At 46.7% G+C, this 16,224-nt stretch overlaps 1 protein-coding gene across 2 annotated transcripts in view; it reads right to left on the bottom strand.

Moving 5' to 3' along the window:
* cc2d2a (coiled-coil and C2 domain containing 2A) overlaps nt 1–16,224 on the bottom strand; it is a 191,960-nt gene that overhangs the window by 33,913 nt on the left and 141,823 nt on the right. For both annotated transcript variants that reach the window (XM_078544962.1, XM_078544971.1), the window contains exons 26-30: nt 15,804–15,971; nt 15,171–15,276; nt 11,061–11,170; nt 2,400–2,496; nt 2,210–2,308 (exon numbers count right to left, since the gene is read on the bottom strand). In XM_078544962.1, coding sequence (XP_078401088.1) covers nt 2,210–2,308; nt 2,400–2,496; nt 11,061–11,170; nt 15,171–15,276; nt 15,804–15,971 — 580 coding nt within the window. The remainder of the gene's footprint in view (nt 1–2,209; nt 2,309–2,399; nt 2,497–11,060; nt 11,171–15,170; nt 15,277–15,803; nt 15,972–16,224) is intronic.

Genomic DNA, 16,224 nt, shown 5'->3' with positions numbered 1-16,224 from the left:
AGTGATCCTGAAGTGAGAAGTGTGTGTTTGTGGCAGGGCCTTTCGATGCCTCTTGCAAGCACTCTCATGTGCACGTGGATCCTTCGCGTTTCACACTTATCTCAATGTACTGAGCATTTTAAATGCTGCCTGCTGGTGTTTGCTTTCAGTTGTCCATCTGAGCTGACCTGCATTTCTGCCCACCCACTGATCATACTCCCATGCAGCACCTGATCCCACCCACCACGACTCTTGTTTCACTTTCGATTTAGACAGCACGGGCTTGATTTGGTTTTTCGTCAGCTCCCCCATCTTTTCCCTTCCCCCAGTCACCCATTTCCTTTCCCCCATCACAGTTGACCCTCCGGCATCACCTTCCACCTCCCACCTCCCCTCCGTAACCTACCAGCCACACAAACCTTTTTCTTCAGGGCTGTCCAGGTGAACGTGCACGTTCCCTTCCTTCCTGAAAATCCCACCCCCATCTACATTCATCACCCTGACCTCCTCCTTCCTAACCCCAGGTCCCGTGTCTGCCTTTGGGTCCCCACCAGCCACCCTCTACCGCTACCGTTGAGCCCTTACCCTCCTGCCATGCTGCCTCGCTCTGCCCTCAGTTATTCTCACCCTTCCTCCATACCACGCCCACCCTCAGTTCACTCCCCAGGAGACAGACATGGACCTATCCAACCCCTCCCTTGCACATTCCCCCACTGCACCTCTTCCGCCATGGAACCTCTTGCCCCCGCTGCAGTCCTCCCACTCCCCCGCTTAGTCCCTCTCCCTTCCTGACTCCTTCCTCTACCCTTGCCCCTCCCGCCACCCTTAGTCTCTCCCCACTCCCAACTCCTTCCTCCAGCCTTACCTCTTCTTCCAGCCTCACTTCTTCCTTCAGCCTTACTCCTTCCCCCTTCCTGACTCCTTCCTCCCCCTGGACTCCCTCACCTCTCCGCACCCCTTCCTCCCACTGGACATCCTCCACTCTCTGCACCTCTTCCTCCCCCCAGACACCTTCCCCCTTTCTCCCCCTGGATTCCCTCCCCTCTCTGCACCTCTTCCGCCCCTCTGGACACCCACCCCTCTCCGCAATCCTTCCCTTCCACCTACCTTCCCAGTTGCCGTCTTCTTCCGTTACCCACTCATCCCCCCCCGTTCTCCACCCCCCTCAAATCTCCCCCCCCGACACCTTCATTCCCCCATCCCAAACTTATGCCCCCACGACACCTTCATTCCCCCTTCCCAGGCTCATCCCCCAACACCTTCATTCCCCCCTCCAAACCTCAACACACACTCACCACCCCCCCGACACCTCTTCCTCTCCCAGCTAATCTGAGACCTTCCTCGCCAACCCCCTCGACCATCATCCGTTGTGAGCATCAACAGTGACTTTCCAACTTCTGTGGGCTGCTTCACAGCAGAGCCATGTCCATGAGAATCCACCAGCATGCCATGGATGTTCCTCCAGTGTGCTCTTGGTGTTGGGCTTCAGCATCTTCTGCTCCTCGGATGTCCGCAATGTGAACAAGGCCCTGGTGGATAAGTCCCTACTCCTGGACGTCACACGTGTCAAGACATGGTTTCCTGCCGATGTACGCAGATGATCCGGGGCGGGAGTGATTCCGGTCGGCAGACCTAATCATAAGCTGATATATTACAATGATGTTCCCGATGTCTAATTGTGGAGAACGCAGCCCGCCATCAGCAGATGATTGCAAACTGGTTTCATGACACCACTGAACGCGCCCGACGCCGGCGGGCATTGAAAATCCGAGCCCTCGACTTATACAAAGGGGGTCTAAGTGAATTAAACAACTGCAAATAAATGGGACTGGAGAAGTGGGAGGCCCTACAAAAGAAAAGACCAAAGATAATCACATCAATCATTGGACTATTCATCAAAGACAATTAACTGGATAAAACCTTATGTAACTCACCTCAAAACTATTGGGGATTAGAATGATTTGTACAGATGTCAGCAATTATTTCTAAAGGTCACAAGCCGTGGGGCTATGTTAAATACAAAAAAAATGCACATATCATCTCCTCAAAGCAACTGAATGGCTGCTTGATGAAACTTGCATACAGTGAAGATAAATGTTACGAAATACAAGTTGCAGAGGCTAGCTTTCAGATACAGCAAATAACAGCACATATTTCTCACACAAAATAACATTCCACCATCTTAAACACACCCTCCACTGCAGGCAAATATGTAGAAGAAAATCCTTACCCTGGACTGGGAGTAGATGGTAGAAAATGGGATCTGTACAGCTCCCAGCCAATGTCGCTCGATACGAGTATGTACACCACTTCCTCTTTCTCTATCATCCTAAAAACGCAGAATTATTTTTCAAAAAGTTTATATATTTATTTTCATGATTGGGTTGATTTTGTTACATAAAAACAATCGTTACGGTTACCTGTAGAACATCGTAAACAACTTCATCGAAGACATTGATGAACACCTCATCTGTAACAGACTGAAGGCTCGCTGTGCTGTAATTGCCATTTGGTGCTCTGGAATCACAAATCAAATAAACCAGGCACTATTACAGCATTCTCACACAACTCTGTAGTTATTAATATTTAATAGCATCTACTTAAGAAGTTGCAAAAAATTCAACTGTAGAGTGCTTTAAAACGTAGAATAAAAATCATACAGCATAAAAGGAGGCCATTCAGCCCATTGTGCTTGTACTTTGAAAGGGCAATCCAATGAGTCCCACTCACTCCTGCTCTTTCACTACAGCACCGCAAATTTTGCCTTTTTAAGTGTGTGCCACTGAATCATAATCACACTCCCTAGATAACTCCTGAAGAAAAGCTTTCATTGAAGGTTAAAATGGTTCCTTTGGGATACAGGAAAAATAACTATGGCAATGAAGAAAGTTAAAATATATCTAACTGAAACATGGTCATCGTTTGATGACCAGCTTTGCCTGACATATTGCTCACAGGCTCTAAAGTGGAAAAAAAAATCTATATAATAAACAATCATTAACAAATGGTGATGTGTTGTCACACACTGTTGAAACATGTGAAATAGCTCTTGTAAAGCATTGTCACAGTGGGCAGAATGTTACGTCCCGCAGGAGGGTGCGCGCCCGACCCCATCGGGCATAAAATTGCGCACGATGACGTCGGTGAGTGTCCTGATGTCATTGCACGCTCGCGCGATATTTCACTCGGCGGGTGCACGCAGGTGTCAGAGCGGCGCCCACCATTAATTAAGCAGCCACTTAAAGTCCTTAAGAGTCAAACTGACTGATTTTACATGGCCTGTGCGATTTTCTGCTCGTCGCACGGCCAAAACGGGCAGGCAGCCAACATTTTCACAAACTTCATCCAAGGGCGGGATAAAAAGGGTCAGCAGCATTCCCAGTGAGTAGTGAGCAGGTTTGGAAATAGTTTGCAGCTGGTTACTTATTTGTACTTGGCATCTTCATCTCTGTTTGGGGCTTCATTTTTAGCATTTCCAGGCTTCATTTCAGGACTCATTGTTGTCTGCAAGGTCCTTGGAGGATTCAGACCATATGGACCCTTCCAGTTAATGACAGCCTTCCCTTACCCTGGTAATGGGGATTGTCATCTTCGCTGGAGGCATCTCCTCTGAGGAAGAAGAGAAGGGCAGAAGGGAGAGGAGGCCAGGTGTCCCTGTGCAGCTTCTAGGGGAGGGACCTGCGGGAGGAGAGGCGCAGGCACAAGGGGCGCAGGACCAGCAGGTAATCCAAAGCAGAAGGGGCCTGGGCTGCTTTTAAAGCAGCCACCGGGTTGCCATTGGACCCAGAGGCTAACAGGACCCTGCCGCTGCTCGGTCCCTCCCAGCCAGTGTGGTACCCGATCGCGGGCTGCGGTCCGGTTTGCTTCCGCTCCCGGGCCTGCCTGCCACGCCCGTCTGACGACCGGAAAATCCTGCCCCAGCGTTCTTTAACAGGTTAAAAGATTGGCAGAGAAGAAAACCAAAATTAAAATTGCTTAAAATAAGTGAAATCACCTTAAATAGCAGCCAGTACACAATAAAAGTCACCTCATACAGTGCCAGAATGTAGATGTAAATGTGGCATTAGAAGGGAAACTGATCAGATTTACAACAAATCAAGCACAAATGATTTATTTTTTGTTTCACTGGTGCAATTTAGAATAAAATTTCCCAACATACTTTTCAATACTAATTAGATATTTTATCTGGTAGACAGTTGCATGGTAAACCTTTTCTGAAACGTTCCCAAACTGGAAGTTGAGTATATTTTTTATTTAAATGAGATCAAAGACAATTGACTGGATAAAACTATATGTGACTCACCTCAGAATTATTGGGAATTATAATAATTTGCACAGATGTACGCAACAATTTCTAAAGGTCACAACCCACGGGACTATTAGCTACTTACAAATAAATTGACACATAATTACCTCAAATTTGGCAAAGCAACTGAATGGCAATGCACTGAAACTTGCATACAACAAAGTTAAATCTTATGAAATACAAGTTGCAGAGGCTAGCTTTCAGATACAGCAAGTAACAGCACACATATCTCACACAAATTAACATTTTGCCAGCTTTAAAACACCCTCCACTGCAGGCAAATGAGTTTAACATTTCTTTGAGTTTTAGATAAGATTGTGTTTAGTATGTTCTGTAATATAGGGTTAATGCTATAATTATTCCTGATGCTTGAGTGACTGACAAATATTTAGTATTGTTCCCAGTATTGCCTTCCATGACTCAAAAATAAATAAAAACAACTGAGACAGTGGGCAGGATTTTCGTTCCCAGGGTAGTACAAAAGCAAAATACCGCAGATGCTGGAAACCTTGAATAAAAACACAAAATGATGGAAATACTCAGCAGGTCTGGCAGCATCTGTGGCGAGAGAAACAGAGTAAACGTTTCAGGTTGATGACCCTTCATAGAACTCTTCACATCCTGATTGTGCCATTGGGAACCCACAAATGCCGGTGGCAGAACCCAGAGGGAGATTTTGCAGGACTGGATGCCCTGTGAAATCAAAGACGGCTGACGGGCTCCCAAAATCAGAGGGCCAATAGGTGGCCGTCCAGAACTGGAAAATAGTAGCCATCAGTAGCCCCACCATCAGAGGTGGGAGCTGCCGATGTAGGTAAGAGATAGAGAGACATTTCCAATATTTAGAAATAAAAAATTGCCACAGCTGTCAGACCGTCATTGTGCAGGGGGAGTCCCACCACAGGATGGCCTGCGGCTGCAGCTTTGGCCCTCTGTCACTGCAGCCTTTGGGCAGGAGATGGGGTGCGGTTATATACAATGAGGCATGGGAGGCCACACCCGTTCATCGGCTGCACTTCGGCCTCAGGCTGTATGTCATCTGCAAAATTCCGGACAACTTCTGATCAGTGTCTTCAATGGGCACTTTAACTGGTCTACTTGGCTACCCCATGTTGGCATTACCCACCCTGACTCCCAATTCAGCTTCCCTCAAAACATCCCAGAGGCGAGACAATGGTGGCAGATCGACAGGCCAACCGGTAGCAGTAAACTCTTGACATGCCCACCTCCAGGTCTCCATGCAAAATCAGCCCAGGGAGTCAAGAATTTCCTTGGACCTACTGGCAGCCCAAAGTTTAAACTATAGAATATGTACAGAATTAAAGACAATCTTATGAGAAAAATAAGTCAGCCTTTGGCCTGAATCTTCCCAACATTGAAGATATTGAGAAGGTGAGATCATTTCCCAACCCTGCTCATTTCAACAGTGAACCTTCAGGTATAATCTTATGGGAGGTAGCCACTTAGAAGCCTCTGCGTTTGTGGTCCAATTAGGAACAGCAGCAGGTTCCAGAGGCAAGAGTTTGGCCATAGTGTGGCCCATTGCCAGGGTGGCCAGCAGCCTTCACTGTATCACTGGTGAGAAAGCTGCTGAGGCCCAGGCAGCAGGGACTGCAAGAACACAATGTACTTTTCATGTAGGTGGGTGAATGCATCAGTCCCAGTTGTCAGTGACCTCAGATTCCAGGAGATCCTGGTGAAATGCCAAGCCTCTGTTCCGGGAACATATCAGTCTTTCCCTTATTTGTAGGTCCACAGTTCAGATCCTTCAAATCGTTTGCAGCTCCGACCTTCCACAATGCAGCTGCTGTCACAGGAAAGCTGTGACCTGATTGGCTGGTAGGAAATCTGCACCAAATTTGAAAAAAAAAACACTGCAAAGCTAATTAATAAATTAATTATCTAAGTAGAGATGGCTGGGCAGGTGATGCGCTGTAGCTGTATGATGTGGGAGCTGGCAGATCCCATTGCGAGCCGCAGTGACCACATCTGCAGCAAGTGTTGGTTGCTGGAGGAACTCCGGCTCAGAATTGATGAGCTGGAGTCCGAGCACATCCGGGAGGGGGAGAGTTACCTGGACGCTTTGTTTCAGGAGGCGGTCACACCCGGTAGATTAAGTACCTCGAGTTCGGTCAGTGGTCAGGGTCAGCAGGGTGTGACTGCAAGGTGAGGCAGGTAGAGGGGATCCTGTGTTCAGGAAGAGAGGAGCCTCAGCTCTTGACCTTGTCCAACAGGTATGAGGTACTTGCTCCCTGTGTGGATGAGGAACAGGGCTGTAGGGAGGATGAACCAGCTGACCACGGTACCGTGGCACAGGAGGCCATTCAAGAGCAGGGAGCAAAAAGACAAGTGGTAGTTGTAGGAGATTCTATAATTAGGGGAATTGATAGCTTCCTTTGTAAGCAGGATCGAGAGTCCCGCATGGTATGTTGCCTGCCCGGTGCCAGGGTGAGGGACATCTCTGACTGGCTTCAAAGGATATCGGAGAGGGAGGGGGAGGATCCAGTTGTTGTGGTCCACGTCGGGACAAATAACATAGGTAAGACTAGGAAAGAGGACCTGTTTGGGGATTATCAGGAACTAGGAACTAAATTAAAGAACAGGTCCTCAAGGGTTATAATCTCCAGATTACTAACCGAGCCACGTGCAAATTGGCATAGGGACGCGAGAATAAGGGAAGTAAACACGTGGCTAAAGGAGTGGTGCAGGAAAGAGGGGTTCCATCTCGTGGGGCACTGGCATCAGTATTGGAACAGGAGGGATCTGTACCGTTGGGATGGTCTCCACCTGAACCGATCTGGGACCAATGTTCTAGCGAAAAGGGTAAATAGGGTGGTCAACAGGGCTTTAAACTAGAAAGTGGGGGGGGAGGGAAGGGTAAACCTCCAAGAAGTATGACTAATGGGAAACAAAGCAGCAGGTTAGCGTGTGGGGGGGTGGATTCAACTTCATGGAAAATTATGAAAAAACTGAAAAGCAAGGAGAGCCCAGGAGAGGCTATCAAAGTCTCCAGAACACAAAATAGGACAGAGTGTTTGGAAAGGGCTAGGAATCTAACTTCAAGCACATCAGATAAAGGGACGAACGACAATGAGAAAGGGGACGGGAAATACAGGGCTGAAGGTGTTGTATCTGAATGCACGCAGAATACGAAATAAGGTAAATGAGCTTGTGGTGCAGATTGAAATTGGCAGGTATGATGTGGTGGGCATCACGGAGACATGGCTGAAAGGGGATCAGGACTGGAAGTTAAATATCCAAGGATATATATTCTATCGAAAAGATAGGCAGGTTGGCAGAGGGGGTGGGGTTGCTTTGTTAGTAAGAAATGAAATTAAATCGATAGCAAGAAACGACGTAGGGTCAGATGATGTTGAATCTGTGTGGGTAGAGTTAAGGAACCGCAAAGTAAAAAAACCATAATGGGAGTTATGTACAGGCCTCCGAACAGTAGTCAGGATGTGGGGCACAAGATACACCAGGAGATAGAAAAGGTGTGTAAGAAAGGCAAGGTTACAGTGATCATGGGGGATTTCAATATGCTGGTAGACTGGGAAAATCAGGTTGGTAGTGGATCCCAAGAAAAGGAATTTGTGGAATGTCTATGAGATGGCTTTTTGGAGCAGCTTGTGGTGGAGCCCACCAGGGAGCAGGTAATTCTAGATTTTGTGATGTGAAATGAGGCAGATTTGATAAGGGAGCTTAAGGTGAAGGAATCCTTAGGAGGAAGTGACCATAATATGATAGAATTTACCCTGCAATTTGAGAGGAAAAAACTGGAATCAGATGTAACGGTATTACAGTTGAATAAAGGCAACTACAGAGGCATGAGGGAGGAGCTGGCAAGAATTGACTGGGAGATGTGCCTAGCAGGAAAGACAGTGGAACAGCAATGGCAGGAGTTTCTGGGAGTAATTTGGGAGACACAGCAAAAATTCATCCCTAGGAAGAAGAAGCATATAAAAGGGAGGACGAGGCAACCATGGCTGACAAGGGAAGTCAGGGACAGCATAAAAACTAAAGAGAAAGCATACAATGCAGCAAAGAGCAGTGGGAAAGCAGGGGATTGGGAAGCCTACAAAGACCAACAGAGGACAACTGAAAAAGAAATAAGGAGGGAGAAGATTAAATATGAGGGTAAACTAGCCAGTAATATAAAAGAAGATTGCAAGAGTTTTTTTGGATATATAAAGGGTAAGAGAGAGGCAAAAGTGGACATTGGGCCGCTGGAAAATGACGCTGGAGAAGTAGTAGTGGGGAACAAAGAAATGGCAGAGGAACTGAATAGGTATTTTGCATCAGTCTTCACGGTGGAATACACGAGTAACATCCCCAAAGTTCAAGAGAGTCGGGGGTCAGAGGTGAGTATGGTGGCCATTACCAAGGAGAAGGTGCTAGGAACACTGAAAGTGTCTGAAGGTGGATAAATCACCTGGACCAGATGGATTACACCCCAGAGTTCTGACGGAGATAGTTGAAGAGATAGTAGAGGCGTTAGTGATGATCTTTCAGGAATCACTGGAGTCAGGGAGGGTCCCAGAGGACTGGAAAATCACTAATGTAACCCCCCTGTTTAAGAAGGGAGTGAGGCAAAAGATGGGAAATTACAGGCCGATTAGCCTGACCTCGGTTGTTGGTAAGATTTTAGAGTCCCTTATTAAGGATGAAATTTCAGAATACTTGGAAGTGCATGGTAAAATAGGGCAAAGTCAGCATGGTTTCATTAAGGGGAGGTCATGCCTGACAAATCTGTTAGAATTCTTTGAGGAGGTAACGAGTAGGTTAGACAAAGGAGAGCCAATGGATGTTATCTACTTGGACTTCCAGAAGGCCTTTGACAAGGTGCCACACAGGAGGCTGCTCAGTAAGATAAGAGCCCATGGTGTTAGAGGCAAGGTACTAGCATGGATAGAAGATTGGCTGTCTGGCAGGAGGCAGAGAGTGGGGTTAAGGGGGTCCTTCTCAGGATGGCGACCGGTGACTAGTGGAGTTCCGCAGGGGTCAGTGTTGGGACCACAACTTTACACTTTATACATTAATGATCTAGATGAAGGAACTGAGCGCATCCTGGCTAAGTTTGCAGATGATACAAAGGTAGGTGGAGGGACAGGTAGTATTGAGGAGGCAGGGAGGCTGCAGAAGGATTTGGACAGGTTAGGAGAATGGGCAAAGAAGTGGCAGATGGAATACAACGTGGGCAAGTGTGAGGTCATGCACTTTGGTAGGAAGAATAGAGGCATAGACTATTTTCTAAATGGGGAGAGAATTCAGAAATCTGGAATGCAAAGGGACTTGGGAGTCCTAGTCCAGGATTCTCTTAAGGTTAACTTGCAGGTTGAGTCGGTAGTTAGGAAGGCAAATGCAATTTTGGCATTTATTTCGAGAGGACTAGAATATAAAAGCAGGGATGTGCTGCTGAGGCTTTATAAGGCTCTGGTCAGACCACATTTAGAATACTGTGAGCAATTTTGGGCCCCGTATCTCAGGAAGGATGTTCTGGCCCTGGAGGGGGTCCAGAGGAGGTTCACGAGAACGATCCCAGGAATGAAAGGCTTAACATATGAGGAACGTTTGAGGACTCTGGGTCTATACTCGATGGAGTTTAGAAGAATGAGGGGGGATCTGATTGAAACTTACAGAATACTGAAAGGCCTGGATAGAGTGGACGTGGGGAAGATGTTTCCATTAGTAGGAGAGACTAGGACCCAAGGGCACAGCCTCAGAGTAAAGGAAATACCTTTTAGAACAGAGATGAGGAGAAACTTCTTTAGCCAGAGAGTGGTGAATCTATGGAATTCATTGCCACAGAAGGCTGTGGAGGCCAGGTCATTGAGTGTATTCAAGACTGAGATAGATAGGTTCTTGATTGGTAAGGGGGAATCAAAGGTTTCGGGGAGAAGGTGGGAGAATGGGGTTGAGAAACTTATCAGCCATGATTGAATGGCGGAGCAGACTTGATGGGCCGAATGGCCTAATTTCTGCTCCATGTCTTATGGTCTTCTGCCTCTTCCAAGTTGCTGGAGTGCGGACACAGTGGGAGGCCTGTGTGATGCCAGAAAAATTGCCCTGTGCTCTGAAAATGCCTGTCAATTGATGCTTAAATACCTTAATTCTCTTCCCGCTGTTGACGCACCGGTCGTGGGCATCATACCCAGCCCATGCCTGGAAAAAAGTATGAGGAGGCAGGAACACACGGGGAGTTAGCCTGATGCATTTTTTTCAAAATTATCTGGCCCTCTGTGCCTTTTGGGCTGAATTTTCCTGGTCGGAGGCTCCATGTCACAATGTTGGCTTTGCAGGCAGGAAAGGCCACAACCACAGCCTAAACAATTCCTCCAGAGATGCTCCCCTCCACTCTGAGGTGCCAAATAGCTACGCCTCTCATAATCTTAGATTTGGTTCCATGTTTCCAAAGTTGATCTTCATGTTGAGGAGCCCTCTCGATCCCTGGCTGGCCTGAGTAGCACCCACCTCCCCTGGTATGGCTGTCAAGAGTGCTGAGCTGCCGGCCCTGTGACTGAGCCAGCAGCATCAGGAGCCCATCCGCCATTCTTGATGAGATGGTGAAGGCAGAATCAGCCATTTCAGAGGGTGTCTCCCAGCAACTGTGGCAAGTGAGAGTTCAGGACAACCCAACTGGTCCTGACGTCGGGGTCCTGAAGACTGGGGGAAAATCCAACCCTAAAAGTTGCGAATATTGGTTGTCTGCAAGGGATGAGATCAAAGGGATTAAAGGGCCTCCTTCATCCAGGTCAATCTATTTTTTTTTAATTACCTGAATGGAAGCTCCAGTTCCTCATTCCAGTTAGGGTTTGGGCCTTCTGCTGTAGTAGTTTGACGGATTGTACGCTGGAATGAAACCTCCACAAAAGGACGCACTAAGGTCTTTGATGAAAAAAAACATTCCCAATGTTATATTGTTTATCCTTGACATGGTCTTTCTCAGTTTGTGCATGGAGCTCACTTTTCGTACAAATGAACAACCACCATCCCAAACAGGGGAGTCAGAAGGCAGTGTCACTTCAAAATATTTCAACTTTGCATTAACTCATCAAGTTAAATGACATCAGCCAGGTCATAAAACCTCATGGTGTTTTCGCGACACAGCTGTTTAATACAAGTAGCAGCAGAGACCAATTTGACCTGACGTGTCAAACACACACCTTAAAACATAGACAGCAACTTGCATTTATATAGTGCTTTTAATGTAGTAAAAATATCCCAAAGTACTTCACTGAAGAATTATTAAACAAAATCTGACACTGAGCTTTTTTAAATTTATTCTTTCATGGGATCTGTGTCATTGGTTGGGCCAGCATTTATTGCCTATCCCCGATAGCTCCCAAGATGGAGGTGGCGGTGAGTCACCTTCTTGAACCACTGCAGTCTATGTGGCATAGGTACGCCCACAGTGCTGTTAGGGAGTTCCAGGGTTTTAACCCAGCGACAGTGGAGGAATGACAATACAGTTCTATGATAGAATGGTGTGTGGCTTGGAGGGGAACTTGCAGGGGGTGTCCTCTGCTGCCCGTGTCCTTCTCGGTGGTAGAGGTCGCGGGTTTGGAAAGTGCTCTTGAAGGGGCTTTGGTGAGTTTCTGCAGTGCATCTTGTAGGTGGTACATACTGCTGACACTGTGCGTTGGTGCTGGAGGGATTGAATATTTAAGGTGCTCGATGGGGTGCCAATCAAGCTGGCTGCTTTGTTCTGGATGGTGTCCAGCTTCTTGAGTGTTGTTGGAGCTGCACTCATCTAGTCAAGTGGAGAGTATTCCATCACACTCCTGACTTGTGCCTTTTAGATGATGGACATTTGGGGAGTCAGGAGGTGAGTCACTGGCCACAGTATTCCTAGCCTCTGACCTGCTCTTGTCATCACAGTATTTATATGGCTAGTCCAGTTCAGTTTCTGGTCAATTATAACCCCAGGATTTCCCTGGAAGAATCCAAACTAAGCATTGGTAAGCTGATTTCAATTAATGGCACTTTACTAATGGTTGGGAGGAGGTTGATGGGGCCGGTTAGATTTATCCTGTTTTTTGTGGATTGGATCTATCTGCGAAATCTTCCACATTGTCAGGTAGTTGCAGGTGTTCCACTGCATTAGAACAGCTTGTCTTGGAGAGCGACTAGCTCTGGTACGCAGTTCATCACTCTACAAACATCACTGCGTCCAGTGCACTCTTAGGGCAGGAATTTTAGGATGGTGGGCAGGCTTGGGAGCACCTGGGAAATGACTTGCTGCCCGCGATCGGCCCCTGACTGCGATTTCACGCTGGCTGGCCAATTAACCATCAGCCAGCGTGAAACGCTCAGCGCTGCCGGGGTGGGGGTGAGGAGGTCGAGTGCTGAATTCAGTGCTGGCGCGGGGGAGGGCGCAATGAAAGCTCCCTGAAGGCATAGAGCTACCTCAGGGAGCTGAAGAATTTAAAACCATCAAATAAAGATTTTAAAATGCAGAAAAAAATGTCCACACATCGGACTTGCTCACCTAAACATATAGGTTACGAATATTCTGCCCAAACATTTAAAAAAAATTAATATCGGAAGCCTCACCCCGCCCTTGGATGAGGTTTCCTCAAAAATCCAAGGGCCATCTGACTGATTCGCCTGCCCACCAACCATAATGTTAGACAGGCAGTGAAAAATCCCCACTAATTGAAACTTTAATGGCCTTAATAAGCCTCTTACTCGTTGGTGCACTCCCGCCAACCGAAATATTGCACGCTAATTTACACGCCTGATTGTGTTGGGCACACACCTGCCTGCGGGACATAAAATTCTGCTCTTAATGTTACATGGAATGTATTGAATTGGATGGATACTTGCGCTTTTTTTTTGGAGAGGATCTTCTGGTTGGCGAGTGGGGGCGGGGCCCGCTTGCCGACACGTAAAGTGACACGGGATGACGTCGGGTGGAACCCCTGACGTCACCCCGCGTCATTTCCATTTTCAGGCTGTTGGGGGCGCAGCCGAATCAGCTGTGCGCCTGCCAACCTGTCAACTGCCTATTGAGGCCATTTAAAAAGTAATTGACATCATTAATGGACCTGCCCGTCCAACCTTAAGTACGAAAGGGTGCACTCCCAGCTCAGGGAATTTCCCCCCCACCTGCACAGGGAGCGCAAAGGGCTTCCGAGCGGATGTCACGCTGGGCAGGCCTTACTTGGCCCGCCCATGTAAAATGGCGGTGCGCCCCCAATTGGTGGTGCCGATCAGAGGCACGCCTGCCCGTGCCCACTCCTGCACTCCCCCCCCACCCCCCCATGGGGGAAACATTTTTCCCTTTATTTATTCATGGGATGTGGGTGTCGCTGGCAAGGTCAGCATTTGTTGCCCATCCCTAATTGCCTTTGAGATGGTGATGGTAATTGTCTTCTTAAAACGCTGCAGTCCATGTGGAGTAGGTACATTCAAAGTGCTGCTGAGTTTTTCCAGGTATTTTTGTTTTTGTTTTGGATTTCCAGCATCCGCAGTTTTTTGCTTTTACGTTCAAAGTGCTGTCTGGAAGAGAGTTCTAAGATTTTGATGTATAAAAAGTAGAAACTTCCTCTAATTAATTATTACAAAAACCAAAGCCATTGCCTTTGACCCTCGCAACAAACTCTGTTCTCTAGCTAACAATTCCATCTCCCTCCCAGGCATCAGTGTCTGAGGCTGAACCAGGCTGTTTACAAACTCGGCATCATATCTGACCTCAAGCTAAGCTACCAACCTAAAATCCTCTCCATCACCAAGTCCATAATTTTGTCCATCTCTGTCCCTGCATCAGGCCACCTGCTGCCAAAACTCTCTTTGTGCTTATGTGCCTCCAGGCCTGAGAATTCTGATGCTCTCCTGGCTGGCTGCCCACCTATTGCCCTCTGTAAACATCAGCTCATCCAAATCTCTGATGCCCGCACCTTAGCTCACACCACAAGTTCTGAAATCCATATCCTGATTCACAACAAGATCTATTTCACCATCATCCATGTGCTCACTGACCTATATTAGCTCCTGGTTCAGCAACGCCTCAAATTCCAAGTTCTCCTCCATCCATGCATTCGAATCTCTCCATGGCCTTGCTGTTCCATTCTCTATAATCTCCTCCAAGGCTTGCAAGAACTTTGAATTCTTCTAATTGTGGCCTTTGTGATTGTGATTTCCTTCACCTCTCCACTGGTGCTCGTGTCTTCAGCTTTTTAGGCTCTAGAATTCCATCCCTAAACCTCTTTGCTTTTCTCTCCTCCTATAAGTTGCGGCAGCAGATGTATGGGAGAGCTGCCACCTGCAAGTTCCCCTCCAAGCCACTCACCAACCTAATTTGTAGCTATACTGCCGTTCCTTCACTGTCCTTGGGTCAAAATCCTGGAACTCCCTTCCTAACAGCACTGTGGGTTTACCTACACCATATGAACTGCAGCGGTTCAAGAAGGCAGCTTACCACCACCTTCACAAGGGCAATTAGGGATGGGCAATAAACGCTGGCCTACCCGGGAACACCCACATCTGTGAAAGAATAAATTTTAAAAAAACAAGCTTTTGGTCACCTGGCATAATATCAAATTTTGTCTGATATGATCTATGAAGTGCCTTGTTACATTTTACTACATCAAATGAAAGCAAATTATATAAATGTAAGGCGTTGATGCTTGGTCATCCAGCACCATTTTCAACTAGATGTGGTAAAGCCACGAGCTTTGCTCAGGTCCATTCGTGTGGGGTTGCTTAGCTCTGCTTTTGGTGCTTAACTAATCCTGTTGTCATATCTCCTTTCTCCACGTCCCTCACACGTTTCACATGCCCGATTCCTTTCATGTCCCCCCCACGGCTCTGGCACAGCCACAAATTAAACAGAATTCTTTTATTCCCTCTTCATTTGTCTTTGAGCTTCCTGATTGTTCCGTACCTGGTTAGTAAACCACTCGTGGCTTTGCGTGGGGCTCTGAGGTATCTGTGAGCTTGAGAATGTTTCATTAATAGATCTAGCTGATCTGGAAGTTAGCGGCAGTTTGCTAGAGAAGAAACAACAAAAACAGTGCGAAAATTTCTTCGATTAGTTTCGATTTACGTCAGCCTGAGAAAAGGAAAGCAGGTTTAGAGTCTGCGGCTGGGAATTTCCCGGCCCCATCGTAGCAGGACCCACCCCGGGAGGTTCGGCGGCCAAGCCAAAAGCCCACCGACTCTCGGAGGGATTGGATGATCCCTTCGGTGGGCAGGACCAGAAAATCCGGCCCAGCGTTACAAAGAACATCAGGTGTATAGATTCAAAGTCAAATTGGTCAAAGTATAAGTAAACTTTACAAAATAAGTCTTTATATCATGAGAAACTTTGTAAGCAAGAATAAAACAGCAGGATATTAATAGTTTCAAAGTAAAGAAAAAAATTCAACTATTTAGCCGGTTACAAGTTATTTTTGAAGAGCAAATTCCCTGGGAATCATTTCACTGAAAGTTATCTGCTCCCGCCAACAGTTACAAAGCAAAATCTATATTCTCATAGACACACAGAAGATCGCGCAATGACCCTGGTATCTCCTACCTTCCTATGGATTTACGTATAGGTATATCATATGCTCGGATAATGTTGACCAAAAGGTTAATGTCACCATCAGAAAGGTTCTGGGCAGTAACTTTTTTTCTTTCTTTCCTTCGTGGTCTAAGTGGCCTCCTTGGTTCAGCCAGTTTGAACAGGCTGATGCCTAACATACTATTGGGCAGAAAATATTAATTATATTTAGCGGATGTTCTCTACTTCTCAACACTTTTTAAAAATTCTGACTGGAATTAACTTTGGCAATCATAAAATGGCAAATAATAAAAGCAACATTAATGGAATTCTATAAGACTTTTAACGTTAAAATGACAAACATCAAAAATAAATCACCTTAGTGATAAACATGGAAGCGAAATGATGAGAATAATGCAACATACCGTGAATCACCGGAACTGCTCAGAAAATG

The sequence above is a fragment of the Cetorhinus maximus genome, chromosome 1 (assembly GCF_964194155.1).
Source record: "Cetorhinus maximus chromosome 1, sCetMax3.hap1.1, whole genome shotgun sequence".
Classification (NCBI taxonomy): domain Eukaryota; kingdom Metazoa; phylum Chordata; class Chondrichthyes; order Lamniformes; family Cetorhinidae; genus Cetorhinus; species Cetorhinus maximus.
Note: the sequence above shows the minus strand (reverse complement) of the source record. Positions and strands in the feature narration are given on the sequence as shown.